At 34.8% G+C, this 20,710-nt stretch overlaps 1 protein-coding gene across 1 annotated transcript; it reads right to left on the bottom strand.

Annotated features, from left to right (window-relative positions):
* Nucleotides 1-3,838: 3,838 nt before the first annotated feature.
* LOC105218972 (succinate-semialdehyde dehydrogenase [NADP(+)] GabD) lies at nucleotides 3,839-19,374 on the bottom strand. Its single transcript, XM_054229715.1, has 4 exons — nucleotides 19,011-19,374; nucleotides 18,670-18,958; nucleotides 4,888-5,387; nucleotides 3,839-4,836 (listed from the first exon to the last, which is right to left on the bottom strand). Exons 1-4 carry the CDS (start codon nucleotides 19,287-19,289, stop codon nucleotides 4,393-4,395), a joined length of 1,512 nt encoding a protein of 503 aa, XP_054085690.1. The 5' UTR covers nucleotides 19,290-19,374; the 3' UTR covers nucleotides 3,839-4,392.
* Nucleotides 19,375-20,710: the final 1,336 nt, after the last annotated feature.

Below are 20,710 nucleotides of genomic sequence, written 5' to 3'. Positions count from 1 at the left end.
TATTGACATCATTGGAAGCAACAACCGCGCCGTTCTGCTTTCTCCAAACTGGATAAGAAAGCGAAGTGAATTTAGTCGTACATAATTTCGTAGAGTTCTTCTTGACTGGCGTAGGGACCGCTTATACCGGTCATAGCCGAGTTCTCAAGTGCTGCCAAGTCCCTCTCCACCTTCTCCTGGTCTTTCCTACGGAGTGGTTGTCTTCTTCTTCGGCTACCACTAGCGGGTACTGAATCGAACATTTTCAAAACTGGAACGCTTTCGAGAATTCGAACAACATGACCTAGCTAGCGTAACCGCTGTCTTTTTATTCGCTGATATGTCGATGTCGTCAAATAATTCATACAGCTCATCGTTCCATCGTCTGTTATATTCGCCGTTGCCATTGTTTAGAGGACCGTAAACCTTTCGCAAAACTTTTCTCTCGAAAACTCCTCATCATGCCGTCTCATCGGATGTTGACATCGTCCACACTTCTGCACCATAATGTAAGACGGGAATAATGAGGGACTTGTAGAGTTTATTTTTTGTTCGTCGAGAGAAAAATCAATCATCAGTCCATAGTAGCACCTGTTGGCAAGAGTGATTCTGCGTTCGATTTCAAGGCTGACATTATTATTGGTGTTGATGCAAGTGCCTAGATATACGAAATTTTTTACGAAGTTATGATTGTCAGCAGTGACGTGTTTTTTCCAATGGTATCGATATCATCGGCATACGCCAGCAGCTGTACACTTGTATAGAAGATTGTACTTTCTCTATTTAGCTCTGCAGCTCGTATTATTTTCTCCAGAATCAGGTTAAAGAAATCACACGAAAGTGAGTCAACTTATCTGAAACCTCGTTTGGTATCGAACGGATCGGAGAATTCCTTCCCCATCCTGACGGAGCTTTTGGTGTTGCTCAACGTCATTTTACACTGCCATATTAGTTTTGCAGGAATACCAAATTCAAACATTGTGGCATAGAGGTAACCCTTTTTCGAATTGCCAAAAGAAGCTTTAAAATCGACAAAGCGATGGTGTGTAGCGATCCTCTTTTCACGGATATTTCCAAGATCAAGCCTCACTGATAAGGTTCAATCAGTTTGTTGACGGTAGGCTTTAGTCTATCACACAATACGCTCTATAGAACCTTATAGACGATATTGAGGAGGCGCCTCGGTAATTGGCACAGATTGTGGAGTCTCCATTTTTGAGGTTGGGCAGAGTACACTTAGATTCCAATCGTCGGGCATGGTTTCTTCCGAATCTACTCTGCAAAGAAGCTGATGCATGTAATGCATGCCGGCTATCCATCGGCCCCGCCGCTTTGGTTTTCCTCAAGCGGGTAAATGGTATTCGAATTTCTTCATGGACGGGCACTGGAACATCCGCTCCATCGTCGTCGATTGGGGAAACGGGTTCGAGGTGTGACACTTTCACAGTCATTCACTTATACAGGGTTGCTGATTAGTACTATCAAAGAGCAGGAGTGCAAATCGAGTAAAGAATCGTTCGGCTGTCGGTTGTGATTGCAGCTTCCCGATGTCGAACATTCCTTGTGTTTGTTGACGTGCACGCTTTGCTGCACAGAGCAGGGTGCGTACTGTCGTTGCTATAAGACCCGAGTCCGAAGCGATCTTAAGACCTCGGAGCGTACGCACAAGAAAAACACTGGAGACATATCGTCCATCTATCAAAACATGATCGATCTGTAGTAGCTTGATGTATTTTCTTTTGTTTGAATCTAGTACTACAGACGAAAATATTTTGAGCCCCGGAAAGTTGAACAGCCTCAGCCCATTTAGCGATGTTTCGTCATGGAGCCTTAATTTTCCGACTGTTTAGATATTGACATCGTGCCGCGGACCGCGCTCGTAGATTCGTTCTAGGGGCTCGTCATTCTCTTCCGTCGGCGCGTGGGCATAAATCAGCGATATGTTGAAGAACCTTGATGCGGATTGTGACGCGACGTTCTTCTACCGGAGTGAATGCATAGGCGGGAATCGCCTTCTCACTTTAGCTCGCCTGCAAACGGTTGACTGTTGGATACGCAGAGGATACCTGGTCTAAGACCGGAAGTCGTGAGCTGCTTGAGCCAAGTGCAAATGAATCGTTCCTGGCCACTTCATCCTTCTTATAGGAACATGCATAAACAACACCAACAATATAAGCCTTGATATCCAATGCAGAATTACTCTTGTCAAAAGGTTCTACATTGATTTGGATTTATTCTTACCTCACATTTATATCACATTATCATATTTATTAATTTTTACAATACCCAAAATTTAAGTACTTTTGTAATCACATTTAACTAACTATTAAATTGTGAGTACGTTTAACTGATTTCCAAATTCCCGTGCCCAAACTAAACTAAAATTGCAACTGTGGTCAATCAGTGAACAGCAATTGCTGCTGTGATCTAACTAATAGTATGTTTACATATGAAAATAATCACGTTCTAAGCTCGTTCAATAATCTAACCGTTTACATATAACCACATGAGACTATCAGTTGACAAATGTGTTGCATATGTTGTTGTATTGTACTATGTTTACATATAACGAGATTATCTCCATTTATGAGCTTAATTCGATAATCTGTAATTAAGAAACGAGATTTCTCATACAAAATTCATCTCTGTATAATCCGAGATTATAAAATTATCTCGTTTTATACAACTAGATTTTCGGTGTTATTCCTACGTTTATCGATAATTTTGCGAAGAAGAGGAGAAATGTCAAAGGAAAATGTAAACAACAATGGCCGACAGCAAGAGAAATAAGTGTAATAGTTATAATCTCGGATTATCTAGAGAGGAATTTGAATGGGAAATTTCGCTTCTTAATTACAGATTATCGAGTTAAGTTCATAAATGGAGATGATCTCGTTATATGTAAACATAGTATTAAATCACTGACTTGCTATTGCTATTGCTACTGTCATCGAATCAGAACTGTGAACTGCTGTGATCAAACAAAATCTACTGTAATCGAACTCAAATTATTGAACTGCTATTGTAATTGTAATTCACTGTTATTTACAAAAATTGATCGTAGTTGCTGTGTGCGATTTTTCAACCACGGTGAGAAAATCACCGCTTTTCCAGCAGAAACTTTACTAGTTATCACGTGCTAGCTGTACGGAAACACGTTTTTACATATGTTCGCAGTCCGTACTCATTGCTAGGCAAATGTACTATTTCTTGTTCGACGAACAAATTCGACTGTGCATGGTCTGCTTTAACTACCAGTATTCTTCAAATATTTACAGAAATGAAACAAAAAGCTCAGGCAATTTAAATTATCAAACTTTTCAATTAGTCAACAAAGCACTTTTATACTATGTTTACATATAACGAGATTATCTCCATTTACGAGCTTAACTCGATAATCTGTAATTAAGAAACGAGATTTCCCATACACAATTGCTCTCTGGATAATCCGTGATTATAAAATTATCTCGTTTTATACAACTAGATTTTCGGTGTTATTCCTAGGTTTATCGATAATTTTGCGAAGAAAAGGAGAAATGTCAAATGAAAATGTAAACAACAATGGCCGACAGCGAGAGAAATCTGTGTAATACAACAACAAATGTAACACATTTGACAATTGGTAATCTCATTTGGCTATATGTAAACGGTTATATTATTGAACGAGCTTAGAACGAGATTATTTTCATATGTAAACATACTATTACCGTTTTACTTTGGGTAATAGCAGTTTATCGACCGAATCAATGATTGCATACAATTTTTCGATCGAAATTCGAATTGCTGCGAATTAACCCACTTATTAGACAAAATATATGTTAGTTACTTGTTAGTCAAAATATGAGTATTAAAAGGCACATTATTTTATACAATGCTGCTTGCGATTGAAATCACACTTTATTGGAAGACAATTGGAAAATATTTGGTTGAATTAAAGGTGCTATAACATAACTATAGTCATAACCGTAACGATATTTACAATTGTCGATTATTGGTTTCGTAGCCATAAAAGCATTAGTAGTTTTTGTTTTCAATTCGAAAGTGACAAATAAATCACATATAAAAAATAATAACTTCAAAAAATCAACAAACTAATTTTTAAGGTTGCAGGGAAAATCAAAATTCAATTATTAGTTCTGCTTATGGTTTTGGTCATTTTTTTATGGTAACGCATATCTAGTTGGAAACAATGTTGCCCGTAAATTTGGTTCAATCAGCTGTTTTTAATGGATATGGTTATGCAACTCTAATTCAACCTTATAGAAAAACATATGTACTTATACAACTAAAATTTGCTTCGATAAGTTTTGCTAATTTAACTACAATTCATATTTATATATTACTTAATATAATATTACCTAGGAATATTTCATTTTGGTTTATTTCATTGCTTAACAGTGAAAACTGTAATCTTTAGTATTTCAAGTTTCCCATACAAATATATTTTATTTCGACGTATTCGTCAATACCATGATGACTACCTTCACGTCCAATGCCTGATTCTTTAACACCACCAAACGGTGCTTCGGCGGCAGAAATTAATCCCTCATTTACACCAACCATACCAACTTCCAGAAGTCTCGCAACTCTAAATACTTGTTGAATATTTTCACTGAAAAAATATCCAGCAAGACCTCGCCTGGAATTGTTAGCTGCTCGTATAACCTCTTCCTCGGTTTTAAATTTGACTATTGAAACGACGGGCCCAAAGATTTCCTCCGAATACAATTTAGCATTGGATGGCACATTTGAGATTATTGTAGGTGAGTAAAAAAGCTTTCCCAGGTCTTCTAGAGGTCTGCCACCAAATAATATTTTACCACCTTTGGAACGGGCATCTTCAACGTATGAGCTAACCTAAAGTGATAATGGTAAAGTATTTTAATTGAAATAATGTTATCACCTTACCTTATTAAACTGCATGCTATTTATAAGCGGTCCAATTTGCACATCTTGTTTTGAACCATCTCCAACCTTCAATGCTTCAACCTTTTGTTTTAGTAAATCGATAAATTTGTTATGTATTTCATCTTGCAAAAAGAAGCGATTTGCTGATACACAAGTCTGCCCACAGTTTCGAAATTTGGAAGCGATTGCAGCATCAACAGCTTTTTCTAAGTTTGCAGTGTTAAACACAATAAACGGAGCATTTCCACCTAATTCCAATGATATTCGTTTAATTCCGTCTGAGGAATTTCGGAATAACCATTTTCCAACTTCTGTAGATCCAGTGAAGGATATACCCCTAACATCAGGACTCTTACAAAACAAATCCCCAATGGGAGCGGCATTATTCGTCGTCACAATATTAATCACACCATCTGGAAAACCAGCCTCCTCCGCCAATTTAACAAGTGCTAGAGCTGTAAGTGGGGTGTCCTCAGCCGGTTTAATAACAATAGTGCACCCTATTTAAAAAGTATCCAATTTTAATATTCAAAAGTTAATATGCATATGTATATATAATAAAATTTACATGTAAAAGTGCCAAAAAAGTTATGTTGAAATCGTTCAATAAAGTCTAACTCATTAAAGTGTCATGGTAAGATAAAGCAATACAATATGGATACTCCATTTGAGCGGATTGCCAAGGATAAATCTAGTTCATTTCTCACCAGTATATTAGTGAACGAACATGTTTTGGTAGTCATGGACTACTTCAGAAAATGCCCAGAAGTATACACAATACATATTCGAGAGACTGAAACTAATGACGTATTCATTAACAATTGGGTAACGAGATATGGTGATTCAATCCCTACTAATATTATAAATGCGAATGTAAGTTTGTTTGTTACGCTTTCACGCAAAAACTAATGAACCGATCATCATGAAACTTTGTACATATACTCTTGAAGGTACTAGAAGCAACATAGGGTACTTTATATTAAAAACAATTTTTTTTTACGAAAGATAAAACAAGAAGATATGTCAGTAGTAATGAAGGTGCATGGCGGCTTCTTGGGTTTCCATTACACGAAAGATATCCCACTGTTACCTATCATGCAGTACACTTAGAAAATGGACAGCGTGTCTTTTTTGATGAAAATACCTTTCAAGACAGGATTTTATCTCCTCCTAAGACCACGCTAACTGCCTTTTTTCACCTTTGTCAGAATGATACTTTTGCAAAGACATTATTGTACTCTGAGGTTCCCCGTTATTATACATGGAACAGTACAAAAAAAGAATGGTGTCGTCGTATTCATGGTACACCTGTTCAAAACCAACCTGGGGTTAAAGCATCGGATACTCTTGGTCGTGTCTATACCGTACAGGTTACGAATTTTGAATGCTTTTGTCTGCGCATGTTGTTGCATCATGTTAGAGGTCCAATTAGCTTTACAGAACTTAAAATTGTCAATGGTCAAGAATGTCAAACATACCGAGAAGCATGTGAAGCTCGGCGACTGTTTGAAAATGATCATCATTGGGACGAAACAATGGAGGAAGTTGTACAATGCCGATCACCAGATAAAATCAGGTAACTTTACGCTACGCTTTTATCTTCTTGCGGTCTTTCTAACCCTCAAACTCTTTGGAATAAGTATAAAGAATACATGGCTGAAGATATTTTACATCAACTGCAGCAAGTACACACAGATATTACTTTCAATGGACATGTCTACAATAAAACGCTAATTATAATCGAAAACAAGGTTTTTACGATGGAAAAAAATTAGATGATTTTGGAATGTCGAGCCCTCGACGAGACAATATGGATGATTTTGATAATGAAATTGCGCGAGAACTAGATTATGATTTCATAGCACTCCAACATCAAGTGACAGAATTAGTTCCTCAATTACTTCCAGAGCAAAATCATGTTTTCCATCAAGTTTTACGTAAAATAGACTCCGGTAGTGGTGGACTCTTCTTTCTCGATGCACCAGGAGGAACTGGAAAAACGTTTTTACTTAACTTATTATTAATGTCCGTCAGAAAAGACCAAAAAATAGCAGTTGCCGTAGCTTCGTCAGGTATTGCCGCGACGCTAATAAACGGCGGTCGTACGGCACATTCCGTTTTAAAATTACCATTGAATTTGGCACAGGAAGATTCGCCCATCTGTAATTTTAGTAAAAATAGTTCACGAGAATGCAAGCTTTTAGTGTGGGATGAAAGTACAATGTCCCACAAGAAGGCTATAGAAGCTTTAAACCGGACCCTCCAGGACTTGCGAGATAGTACAGATATAATGGGAGGCATGGTAGTTTTATTGGCTGGTGATTTCCGTCAAACCTTCCCAGTGATTCAGAGGGGGACACCAGCAGATGGAATTCAAGCGTGCATTAAATCGTCAAGCTTAGGGTCGACGGTTGAAAAACTCCGCCTGAAAACGAATATGAGGGTGCATCTTCATAATGACGTGGATTCAGGACTTTACGCAGAAATGTTGTTGAAAATTGGTGATGGTTGTTTAGACGTTGACGCTGAAGCCTACATATCACTGTCAAGAGAATTTTGTAATTTAGTAGAAAGTGATGTGGATCTCATTGCTAATGTTTTTCCGGAATTGCAACAAAATTTGTGTAGTGATCAGTGGTTGTGTGCAAGAGCAATATTAGCACCAAGAAATGAAATCGTTAATAGGATCAACACTGACATTTTAAACGAGGTTCAGGGAGAAATGAAGGAATACTTGTCAATGGATACAATTATGGATACGGAACTAAGTACTTCATATCCTGTGGAGTTTTTAAATTCACTTGAACTATCGGGTGTACCGTCCCATAAACTTCAATTTAAACTAAATGTACCAGTAATGCTTATGCGAAATCTAGATGCTCCTCGGCTATGTAATGGAACAAAGCTTCGGATAACAAAATTGGGACAAAACATACTTGGTGCTACTATTTTAACAGGTGTCGGTAAGGGAAATAGTGTTATAATACCTCGGATACCAATTATTCCCACTGACCTTCCATTCCAATTAAAAAGCATTCAGTTTCCCGTCAAGCTTAGCTTTGCTGTTACTATAAACAAGGCACAAGGACAAACATTACAGGTAGCAGGAGTGCATTTAGAAAACCCATGCTACTCTCATGGTCAGCTTTATGTAGCCTGTTCACGTGTATCTAATGCCAGGAATTTACACATATTTGCACGCGACAGGAAAACTTATAACATTGTCTACAAAAATATCTTAAATTAATACTTTGTATTTTATTTTTTTAAATTGTTAGAATTCAGAATTATTTATTTGTGTTACGGTGAAATATATTTTAACATTTGTTGTTGCATTTCAATAAGCATATATTAAAGTGGTGAAACTTCTGTCTGTAGTAATTTTTAAAAATTGTTGATCTCAGCCAAACAATCAAATTTAGTTATCATATTGACTCATTTCTATTATTATACCCTTACCCTTTGTCTCTCATACTTATTTAATGACTCCACTGCGGGCGAAGCCGCGGGTAAAGAGCTAGTAAAATTATATTCTAGGAGGTTGATAGCATGATAAACGATTCAGTCGAACTTTAGACGAACATTTGAGGAAAGTCGTAGGGAAATAATGAGACACCCATATATCTTTGTTCCTTATGGCTTATCAATATGTTGTGCACGAAAAACGGATTGTTTAGAATTAAGGTCAATGGAGGAAGCTAAGGAAGCCTATAATGTCCTAGCAGGCGAGTTGAGAGAAATACGCGATATAATGGGAGCGCATGTAAATAATGAGTGATAAAATGAAGGCAAGAGAAAGGCGCTCTGAGAGGTTTGTTGAAGGATGTTAAGAGTTGTTATCACAGTACATACAGTAGAAAACCTTATTCGTGGGGAATTCTCGGTGGTAAGATAGCCGCCATCTTGGAAAAACGCAGTGCTGTATATATTGAGTACTTCATTTTAGTAAAACTTTAGTCATAAAATAGCAAATATTATGTATATAGCTGTCTTATATAAAGCGAAATTATTTATTTATACTATATTTCAATTATAGAAGATTTTAACATCAATGTGTGCCATATTATTGCAAAAAAAATATTAAATGTTGATGAGATATTTCATAAGTGGTGCGAATAAAATACAGCTCTCATACAAGTACTTTTCTGTGGTACGTTATTTTTGGCCACATTTATTTAAACTTAACTGACACAAAATTAGCAAAAAATCCATTTTTGCTAGTTTTTACTTAAATTATTACAAACAATTATATTTAAAATACTTTGAATTGCATAGCTTGGAAGTACATAGCTTCAAATGATACGTGGTTGCCTCCTTATTAAACATTTTTAAAACAAAATATGTCATGATCCTATTGAATAGGCATTTCAAACCATCGGGTCCAAGGTAACAAGAATCAAAATCGTCATTTAATACTAATATAAGTTTTTTATGAAATTTACAAAAAGCTCAAGAGCTTTTACTAAGTTTGACAAATTCTACACTTTTTATTTTGTAAAAGTATAGGCGTCTTCAGAGATCTACCCTTTCTCGAATTATGTTAAAGACAGCAACCAATTGTGCATTTTAAAATATTCATTATACATATAACCATATAAATATGAAAATGAATTTCTCTGAAGGAAATCGTTTTCAATTATATCAATTTCCATACAATGTCTAATAGATTGCTGACTATCTATGGAAGACATTGCCAATGCTTGAAAAGTTTGCCAAGAACTATCTTGAACCAGACAAACATACTCTTTCAAGGTTATTTAGTGAAAATTATTCAAATTGTTTAATAGTAATATTAAATCTTTTAAAATTTGAAAGCGCCAAATACAGTGTCACCAACCCAGGGATGTATTTATTTTAATACAATATTTAAAAATAAGTTGAATCGCGTTATACACTTGTACATAAAATATAACTAACTTATCAATAAATAACACTTAAAACCACATAAAATTTAATAAATATCCGAAATAATTTAAAATAATTCCAATAATAATGAAAAAATTTATTTTATTTAATAATTATTTAAGTACTGTTTATCGAACTTTAAAAGTTTTGTGAAGATTAAATGCTAGCACAACACCCTAATTACCACAATTGTAGCAAAAAAAAGCGTAGCACACAACCCAAGTACACCTCGGTGGTGTGTTAAAAGATGAAGATTAATGTAAACAAAAAGAGGTTTTCTACTGTATATACTGAGGTTGTTATCTATCCGATGGTAGAATTTTTTGATGGACATTTGATATTTCATTTTCAAAATGGCGCCAGCCAAGTGTGTTCGCTGAATTAAAGCGTTTACATTATAGAAGCAAATGCAAACAGTTGGTGAAGAAGAGAAAAATCGAGACGTTTTTATATTGAGACGTTAAAAAAAAATATAATTGTACTAATTCGCGATCGTTCACAATTTATGAAGACACAAAACAAATGAAATTTCGACAACGCATAAGCCTCAGTATATACAGTAGAAAACCTTTGGTTTGTTTACATTAAATTTCATCTTCTAACACACCACCGAGGCGTACTTGGGTTGTGTGCAACGCTTTTTTGCTACAATTTTGGTAATTTGGGTGTTGTGCTAGCATTTAATCTACACAAAGTACTTAAATAATTATAAAATTAAATAAATTTTTTCATTATTATTGGAATTATTTTAAATTATTTCGCATATTTATTAAATTTGATGGTCGATGATGTCGTTTGATGTTATTTATTGATAAGTTAGTTATATTTTAAGTACAAGTGTATAACGCGATTCAACTAATTTATAAATATATTATTAAAATAAATACATCCCTGGGTTGGTGACACTGCATTTGGGGCTTTCAAATTTTAAATGATTTAATATTACTATGAAACAATTTGAATAATTTTCACTAAATAACCTTGAAAGAGTATGTATGTCTGGTTCAAAATAGTTCTTGGCCAACTTTTCAAACTTAGCAATGTCTTCTATAGAAAGTAAGCAATCGATTAGACATTGTATGGAAATTGATATAATTGCAAACGATTTCCTTCATATAAATTCCTTTTCATATTTACTATATGGTTATATGTATAATGAATATTTTAAAATGCACAATTGTTTGCTGTCTTTAACAATATTTGAGAAAGGGTAGATCTCTGAAGACGCCTATACTTTTACAAAATAAAAAGTGTAGGATTCGTCAAACTTGGTAAAAGCTCTTGAGCTTTTTATAAATTTCATAAAATAAACTTGTATTAGTATTAAATGACGATTTTGATTCTTGTTACCTTGGACCCAATGGTTTGTAATACCTATTCAATAGGATCATGACATATTTTGTTTTAAAAATGTTTAATAAGGAGGCGACCACGTATCATTTCAAGCTCATAAAGCTTTTGTGTACTTCCAAGCTTTGCAATTCAAAGCTTTTTAAATATAATTATTTGTAAATAATTTAAGTAAAAACTAGCAAAAATTAATTTTTTTGTTAATTTTGTGTCAGTAAAGGTTAAATAAATGTGGCCAAAAATAACTTACCACAGCGAAGTACTTGTATGAGCGCTGTATTTTATTCTCACCACTTATAAAATATCTCATCTACATTATAAAATTTTTTTGCAATAATATGGCACACATTGATGTTAAAATCTTCTATAATTGAAATATAGCATAAATATAAGCTTTATAGAAGACAGCTATATATATAATATTTGCAATTTTATGACTCAAGTTTTACTAAAATTAAGTACTCACTGTATACAGCACTGCGTTTTTCAAAAATAGCGGCTATCTTACCACCGAGAATTCCCCACGAATAAGGTTTTTTACTGTATGAACTGTGGCATAAGCGCATCCCTATGACCACTACAATTATAACAATTTCAAGAAATTACCACCTCCCACCCCAACTTGGATTCGAATCCCTTGATGGGATTAAATACATTTCCTCAAAAAATGACAATACTTGTTCATTTGTTTATACAAGACAAAACTTCCAAATGAGGTGAACATAGAGAAATTCGCAAGCTTGGGGTGTAATTGAGGATGCGCGGCACAAATATTAATTTTACTCATTTTACTCACGAACAGCCAAATTTAATTTTAATAGAAAGGGTAATGGGCAATGCACACTCGCTGATGATACCCAAGGAAAATAATAAAAAATGCAACCGTTGAATTATAGCAGCAACATCTCTTCGAATTTATCAAATTCTTGGAAAGACAATAAGATTGACAAATAATAGAAGAGGAAATTCCAAAAATTCCTCTTTTTCGTATCTACAATGTATCAGCGCTCCTTTTCCTCATAATTGTAAATCTTAATATATAAAAATCAAGTGTCACATTGTTTGTTTTCGATGGACTCCTAAACTACTGAACCGATTTTAATGAAATTTTTAACACTGTGTGCAGTTTGGTCCAACTTGAAAGATAGGATAGTTTATAACTCTCCTTATAGTCGCATTATTTATTTATTGCAAATTATTTGTTTATTATTAGCAAAGAGCTATCCACCAGTTGGTGGCGCTAAGTACGCTATGTAACAGTAGATGGCGCTATATTTCTTTTTAAATGTTCATGGACTTAGGCTGTCATAACAAAAGCTGCCACTTGCTAAAAACATTAAATGAAAATGCATTGTTTGAAGTTTATATTATTTGTGGTAAAGTTATACGAATCTATGACTTCTAATATTCTAAATTTAAGAAAAAATCACATACAATCCGTGAAATTAATAAAGTTATGTACATATGTATGGTCAGACAAATAAGCAATGAACAGAGTTCAAAAAGCGTTTTAACTATTTCAAATAAAAATTGGGCGGGGCGAAGTTCGCCGGGTCAGCTAGTATATATATATATTATACAACTTTGCTTCCGCCGTTTTCCAATAGATGTCTCTAGGGTCAAGCACTGGTCCATTAAATCGATTAAATCTTTTTATATCGATCTTTGACATTTGTGCCAACTTTAACCCAACAAAATATTTGTAGAGATCAGTTTGCTTCCAAAACTTATTCTCAACTGAAAATGTCACTTTTTGAGCCCAATTCTCGACATTTGCGGGAAATTTTGCTTTTCTTTTTAAATTCCAAGGAAAGTGCGGCTGAGGCTCATCGACATTTGTAACCGTTTTTATACAAAAAAAAAACTTAAATTTACAAAACAAAACGGCGGAAGCAAAGTTGTAGACCAATATATATATAAATCTTGTAAATATTAGAGTGAAAAGTGATTTTTAAAACATAGAATTCTTACTTCAAAAATATATATTAAAGTAAAATGTATTTTTAATGCAATGCCAACAGTTTCATTTCAAATATTTGAAGTGAAAATTGTGCGTAGCGTCATTTTAAGTGAGTGAAATAGGTTGTAAAATATTTATTTTATTTTTAATTTAACCCTTTCAATACTGCCGGGACGCATGTGTCCCACAGAGTGTTTTCATTTAACTACTTTTAACTTTTATAATTCATAACAAGATATAAAAAATACAATAAAAATTCCAAATATTTTTAATTTGGTTTTCTTATCTTTATGCTAATAATGGGACTCATATGCTTGTCCCAGGACACTTCCCCTGTCCTGGTTATCCTTTTCGCAAATCAACCCTATGGTACACTACTTGGGCCATAATAACCATTAAACGCTGAATATCTCTAAGCGTCTGCGGTACCTATAACCCGATATATTTTTAATCAGGAGGACTTCCTCTTTCGAACTGTACTTTTAGATCGTGGCGCCAAAGATATCGGAATTTGGAAATTGCTATTGTGGCCAATCACTGTACCGCTATAGCTACTGTAATCGAACGCAAAGCATTGAACTGATGTCATGCAACTCAAATTATTGAACTGCTATTGCGTTTGTAATTCACAGAATTCAATGCAATTTTCAAAAAGTGATCGCACATGCCATTTTTGGGCACAATTCCGATTTCTTTGGCGCCGCGATCTGAAGGTACCGTTGGAAAGAGGAAGTCCTACTGATTAAAAAAATATATAGGGTCATAGATTGTTGTTGTTGTAACGGTTATCTATCCCTGCCTGAAAAGTGAAGCTTAAGTCTAGTAGGGTCGGCGATCTAACCCTGAAGGGTCATAGGTACTAGGCATCTGCTAGTTTTCGAGATATTCGGCTCTAAAGACAAACAAATCAAAAATTTCAACAAGCCATTTCACACACTTTAATACATTTTACTCACTTCTTTTACTTCAAATATTTGAAATTATCCTGCTAACATTCAATTATATTAAAATTTTACAATTATGCGGAAAATGAGCGCTGCCACATTGTAGGTACCATATATAAATTCATCCATAAATTCCTCTTTTTGCGAAAATTCCTCTTTTTTGCCAAAATTTCTCTCCTTTTATTTAACAAAATAAATTTTTAACAAGTAAGGAAGGGCTAAGTTCGGGTGTAACCGAACATTTTATACTCTCGCAATTTATTTATTTAACTTTATTAATATAACACACAATTTGACCCACATATTCGTCATATATATTGTACAAAATCCATTGAAAGTTGGAAACCATAATATTAGGTTGGAAGCACCGAGGTCCTCATGTTCTATATATGGGGCCTTAAAAACCTATGGTCCGATTTCGGCGATTTTTAGAATGGGGCTGCCACACTATAAACGTAGTATTTATGCAAAGTTCTGTTCCTATATCTTTACTAGTGTTTACTTTATATATTGTAAAGAAAACGATTCAGATCGTCTTCAAAGTTCTGGTATATAGGAAGTAGGCGTGGTTGTGAACCGATTTGGCCTATTTTCACAACATATCATTGGGATTTAGGGAACTATTATAAACCAAGTTTCATATTGTTATTGTTCTAAAATGCTTAGAACAATAACGGGTTCACCATGGTACATGCGTAATGAAAATATCCATAAGGATCTTGATATTCCTATGGTAAAGAAGGAAATAGAGGACAGCAGAAAGAAATATATTTCTAAACTTCGTGAACATCCAAACCCATTGGCAAACGCCTTGGTACATTCCAATCAAACTCGTTTAAAAAGAAGAGATCTACCTGCCTACTAAAGAGCAACCTTCTGCCAAAAAGCTCAAACACATTCTTGAGCTTACTTAGTTGTAAATAGATTTAAGATTTTAATACTTATTGTTAGGCTTTAAACAAAGCAGATTCAACAAACAAAGAAATATTGAAAAAAAAAAAGTTTCATTGAAATCGGTCGAGTAGTTCCTGAGATATGGTTTTTGACCCATAAGTGGGCGACGCCACGCCCATTTTCCATTTTGTAAAAACATCTGAGTATAGCTTCCATCTGCCATTTCTTATGTGAAATTTAGTGTATTTGACGTTTTTCATTAGTGAGATAACCCACTTTTAGTAATTTTTAACCTAACCTTTGTATGGGAGGTGGGCGTGGTTATTATCCGATTTCAACTATTTTCATGGTGTATGGTGGGGTACGTAAGAGACTTCAGAAAGTTTGGTTTATATAGCTTAATTGGTTTGCGAGATATATACAAATAACCGATTTGAGGGCGGGGCCACGCCCACTTCCCAAAAAAATTACATCCAAATATGCCCCTTCATAGCGCGATCCTTTGTACCAAATTTTATTTCCATAGCTTTATGTATGGCTTAGTTATGACACTTTATGTGTTTTCAATTTTCGCCATTTTGTGGGCGTGGTAGTGGTCCGATTACGCCCATTTTCGAACTTAACTTTCTTATGGTGCCAAGAAATGCGTCTTCCAAGCTTCATTAAGATATCTCAATTTTTACTCAAGTTACAGCTTGCACGGACGGACGGACAGACAGACATCCGGATTTGAACTTTTCTCGTCACCCTGATAATTTTGATATATAAAACCGTATATCTAACTCGTTTAGTTTTAGGACTTATAACCAACCGTTATGTGGACAAAACTATAATACTCTCGTAGCAACTTTGTTGCGAGAGTATAAAAATCATATCGAGGACAGTCTCTTATGTTGCTATCACTTGTGTTGGCTCGACCAGTTCTGGTTTTGCCTCGAATATGGTTATTTTTTTAAAGCGCGGACTTCTGTCAATGCAGAAAGGAGTTCTACACGAAAAAACTTCAGACACCCTGGAGAGATTTCGCAAAAAAATTGATAGCAACAAAGTTGCTAAGACAGTGTAATAGTTTTGTTCACATAACGGTTGTTTATAACACCCAAAACTAAACGATCTAGATATTGAGTTATATATTCCAAAGTGATCAGGGTGAAAAGTGGAGTTCAAAGCCCGATGTCTGTCTGTCCGTCCGTCGGTCTGTGCAAGCCGTAACTTAAGTAAGAATTAAGATATCTTGATGAAACTTGGTACACGTGTTTCTTGCCACTATAGGAGTGGGCGAAATCTGACCACTGCCACGCGCTCAAAATGGCGAAAACCAAAAACAGATAAAGTGCCATAACTAGGCCATAAATAAATCTATGAAAGTAAAATTTGGTACAAAGGATCGCACTATGAATGGGCATATTTTGACGTAATTTTTATACTCTCGCAACAAAAGTTGCTAAAGAGAGTATTATAGTTTTGTCCACATAACGGTTGTTTTTAAGTCCTAAAACTAAACGAGTTAGATATAGGGTTATATATACCAAAGTGATCAGGGTGACGAGTAAAGTTCAAATCCGGATGACTGTCTGTCCGTCCGTCCGTCTGTCCGTCCGTGCAAGCTGTAACTTGAGTAAAAATTGAGATATCTTAATGAAACTTGGAACACGTATTCCTTGGCACCATAAGAAGGTTAAGTTCGAAGATGGGCGGAATCGGAACACTGCCACGCCCACAAAATGGCGATAACCAAAAACACATAAAGAGCTATAAATAAGCCATAAATAAAGTTATGAAAATAAAATTTGGAACATAGGATCGCATTAGGGAGGGGCACATTTGAATGTAATTTTTTTGGAAAAGTGGGCGTGACCCCGCCCCCAAATAGGTTTTTTGTATATATCTTGCAAACCAATAAAGCTATATAAACCAAACTTTCTGCAGTCGTTTCTTTTAGCCGTTTCCTTACACAGTCCAAAAATTAAAGAAATCGGATAATAACCACGCCCACCTCCCATACAAAGGTTAGGTTGAAAATGACTAAAAGTGCTTTAACTCACTAACGAGAAACGTCAGAAACACCAAATTTTACATAAGAAATGGCAGAAGGAAGCTGCACTGAGATTTTTTTACAAAATGGAAAATGGGCGTGGCGTCGCCCACTTATGGGTGAAAAACCATATCTCAGGAACTACTCGACAGATTTCAATGAAATTCGGTATATAATATTTTCTTGACACCCTGATAACACTGGTGGAATATGGGCGAAATCGGTTCACAACTATGCCTACTTCCAATATAACTCAATTTTGAATCCTTCTGATTCGTTCACTTTATAATGTATACATAAGGAACCGATAAAGATAGCGAAATAAAACTTTACACAAATACTGTATTTGAGCTGAGACATCACTTGTGGAAAAATTGTCAAAATCGAACAATGATTTTTTAAGGCCCCTGATATCAAACATGAAGAACTCAGTGCCTAAGGGTAATTTTTCACCGAAATTATGGGTAAATCTTTAAATAAATTGCGAGAGTATAAAATGTTCGGTTGCACCCGAACTTAGCCTTTCCTTACTTGTTTTTTTGTGGAAGTGTGCGTAGCCGCGCCCCCAAATAAGTTTTTTGTACATCTCTCGTAAACTACTAAAGCTATATCAACCAAACTTACTAGAGTAGTTTCTTTTAGGTACTTCCTTATATAGTCCAAAAATGAAGGAAATCGGATTATTACCACGCCCACCTCCCATACAAAGATTGAAAACTACTAAAAATGCTTTAACGCAGTAAGGTAAACCACCCGAAACCAGGGCTGTACTCAAATTGTTTAAACAATTTTCCGCCCAATTATGGGTTAAAAACCATATCTCCGAAACTACTCGATCAATTTCAATGAAATTGCGTTATTGATATTTTACTTACATTCCAATGATGATGATGTGCAAATGGGCCAAATCGGTTCACAACCACGCCTACTTCCCATATACCAGAACTTTTGAAGTCGATCTGAATCAGTGCTTATATTTTTTTACCGAAAATATAGGTAAGCCTCTCAGATATTTTGAAGAAATTTTTAGGGAATATTTTTCTTCTTATAATTTGACTCCGTGGGTGAAATCGGATAATAACTTCCCCTAGCTCCCATACATGTACCTAATATTAGGGATTCCAACTTTCAATGGACTTTATACTATATGTATGACGAATATGTGTGTTATATTAATAAAATTAAATAAACAAATTGCGAGAGTATAAAATGTTGATTACACCCGAACTTAGCCCTTCCTTACTTGTTTATATACATTTTTGATGCAGAAAAAAGTTCTACGAAAAGAACTATGATATGCAAATAAAGAAAACGCAGTGTTGCAAAATCGTTCACATATAGTTTCTAAGAAGTGGCACCGATCGGTTTCCACATAATTGTGAACACAGAAACATGTTCAGCTATTAATGTGCTAAGTGATTATTAAAATAAGTAATTTTTGCTTAAAAAGCCTTAAATAAATGAAAAATTTGAATTTAATTGAATGTTAACAGTGTAATTTTCAATATGTGAAGTGAAAAATGAGATGTGTGTGTTAAACATATTAAAATACCATGTTAATTATAGAAAACATTTAAATAGAAATTCGTTGTTAAATCCCTCGCAAGACTAATCGGAATCGTTCCGATTTTTCAATCAGCGGGTAAAAATCCCCAGTAAAATATCACTAGTGTTTTGCATGTATTATTTCAAACCTGCTGCTAATGCTGCACCGGCCTTTCGCGTTATCATCGCCAAAGGGAAATTCCAGGGAGTAATAAGCGCAGCAACTCCCAAGGGCTGCTTTAGTACAATTATTTCTCGATCTTTAGCTGCACTCGGTATTATATCTCCATATATACGGCGTGCTTCTTCCGCAAACCATTCGATAAAAGCATTGCCATAGGCAACTTCTCCACGAGCTTCGTTAATTGGCTTTCCAGATTCGGCACTCATAATTTCAGATATTTCATTTCCATTTTTTTCAATCAGATTAAACCATTTCTGTAAAATCAAGTTACAGTTACTTACTCTAGATTACTATAATTTTGCCTACTTTTAACAAACTCGAACGTTCTTTGGCAGTAAATTTAGACCACTCAGATTGTTCAAACGCATTCTTAGCAGCTTGTACGGCTTGGACAGCATCATTGACATTCATATTGGGAACAGATCCAACAATTCTTCCATTTGCAGGATTGATGACCTCAAACGTTTCATTAGTGCTCGCATTAATCCAATTGCCATTTATAAAAGCCTTTGACTGTACCAGACATGAAAATGTCCTGGTAGCCGACAATGTAAGTTTCGGTCGTAAACTATTACAAAACAGCATTATGTATTTGAACTGAAATAGGAATGTCAGTGAAAAATCAGGTTCTGTGTAATATTCGATGATTTTAATCTAACAACGAATTAAAATAATCGATTTATTGTAAGACCGTGTTCATAAGCAATAATAATTTTTCAGATTATTGGCAGAATGTCTTTTGATGTCAACGAACGCAACCTTAAGGAGTAAATACACTTGCAGACTTGTCTGTACTACATGTCATGTATGGCATACCGTCGCATCGTGTAAAGTCTGGTCTGTACCACAAATTTGAGGTCTGCATGCAAGTATGCACAAAATTGAAATTTCATTTAAATTTTTCTGCTCGTCGTTGCGACGGGTAGCAAAGTGTATTGTGTGATACGCGGCCGATCTCATTCTTGCTTCATTTCTGCAGTGGAAGGTTGTGTACGCATCATGGCGCGACACGATATTTCGAAAATTTATGAAGCGATTTTGTTCAAATTTTGCACATTTCTTTGCAATAACATTATGTAGTTAATAAACTAAGGATTATATATATTTTTTATTACAAATGTTTTTTTGAGCCAAAATAAACCGAAAATTTTAGTTTTTTTTTTGTTAAAAATCTGTAAAAAATTTAAATTTTAATATAATTTTTTTCCTTCGATCATTAACTAGATTTATCTATTTACTGTCGAAATATCTTTGGTTTTTTGATTTTAATATTAAGTTATAATGTCCACGGGTACAGCCTTTTTTGGACACATGATCGAAGATGAAGTACCAACGGCTGAGTTTTCGAAATTTTTCAATCAAATTTTAAATAAAACAACCCTTAAAGGCATATGAAACTCCTACAGGTGAGAATTCAGTAAACTCTTTACAACTATGTTTGCACCAAAAGCGTTGCTTTCGTTTTTTTTTCTTTTCATTTTCAGCGCATCCCGAAATTACAAGCAGCGCCACAATTGCATCATCCGATGCCATAACGTCCGCTCACTTCAAAGATTGCAACGATATGATGTATGAACAACTTGTCGCATAAGTGTGCACTGAACTGACTTGCGACAAGTCTGCAAGTGTATTCACCGCTTTACAGGAAATTTGTGTTCAACAACTTGTCGAAATCGATAGCTTACCATCTAGCAAGTCAATTGACTTGTAAATATAATAAGTTACCACTATTAATAAAACCACAGTTTTGTTGGATTTTTCTACTAATTCATTAAGGCTAAAATTTATTTTGTAATGTCTAATTGATAAATTGTAAGTTATAAAATGTTAATTTATTAATATACGTCTTTTATTAGACCACTACAAGCTAATAGCTAAATCATGGATAAATAAAACGTATTTTGCTTATATCATATCTTAGCTTAAAAATGAATTGTGTTGGCAATGCGGGCCCAAACTCTCAGCTGAAATGTAATTTATTAAAAAAAACGGTTGAATGTATAAAT

Source organism: Zeugodacus cucurbitae, chromosome 4, assembly GCF_028554725.1.
Source record: "Zeugodacus cucurbitae isolate PBARC_wt_2022May chromosome 4, idZeuCucr1.2, whole genome shotgun sequence".
Taxonomy (NCBI): domain Eukaryota; kingdom Metazoa; phylum Arthropoda; class Insecta; order Diptera; family Tephritidae; genus Zeugodacus; species Zeugodacus cucurbitae.
This window is presented reverse-complemented; position numbering and strand designations above follow the sequence as displayed.

What these genes read in the sequence shown, in the direction of transcription:
- LOC105218972 (XM_054229715.1), bottom strand. Translation starts at nt 19,289, where the DNA reads ATGCTGTTTTGTAATAGTTTACGACCGAAACTTACATTGTCGGCTACC. An exon ending in AACGTTCGAGTTTGTTAAAA is followed by an intron (nt 18,959 to 19,010) that starts GTAGGCAAAATT and finishes TTGATTTTACAG; the next exon opens with AAATGGTTTAATCTGATTGA. An exon ending in CGGTGCAGCATTAGCAGCAG is followed by an intron (nt 5,388 to 18,669) that starts GTTTGAAATAAT and finishes CTTTTTAAATAG; the next exon opens with GGTGCACTATTGTTATTAAA.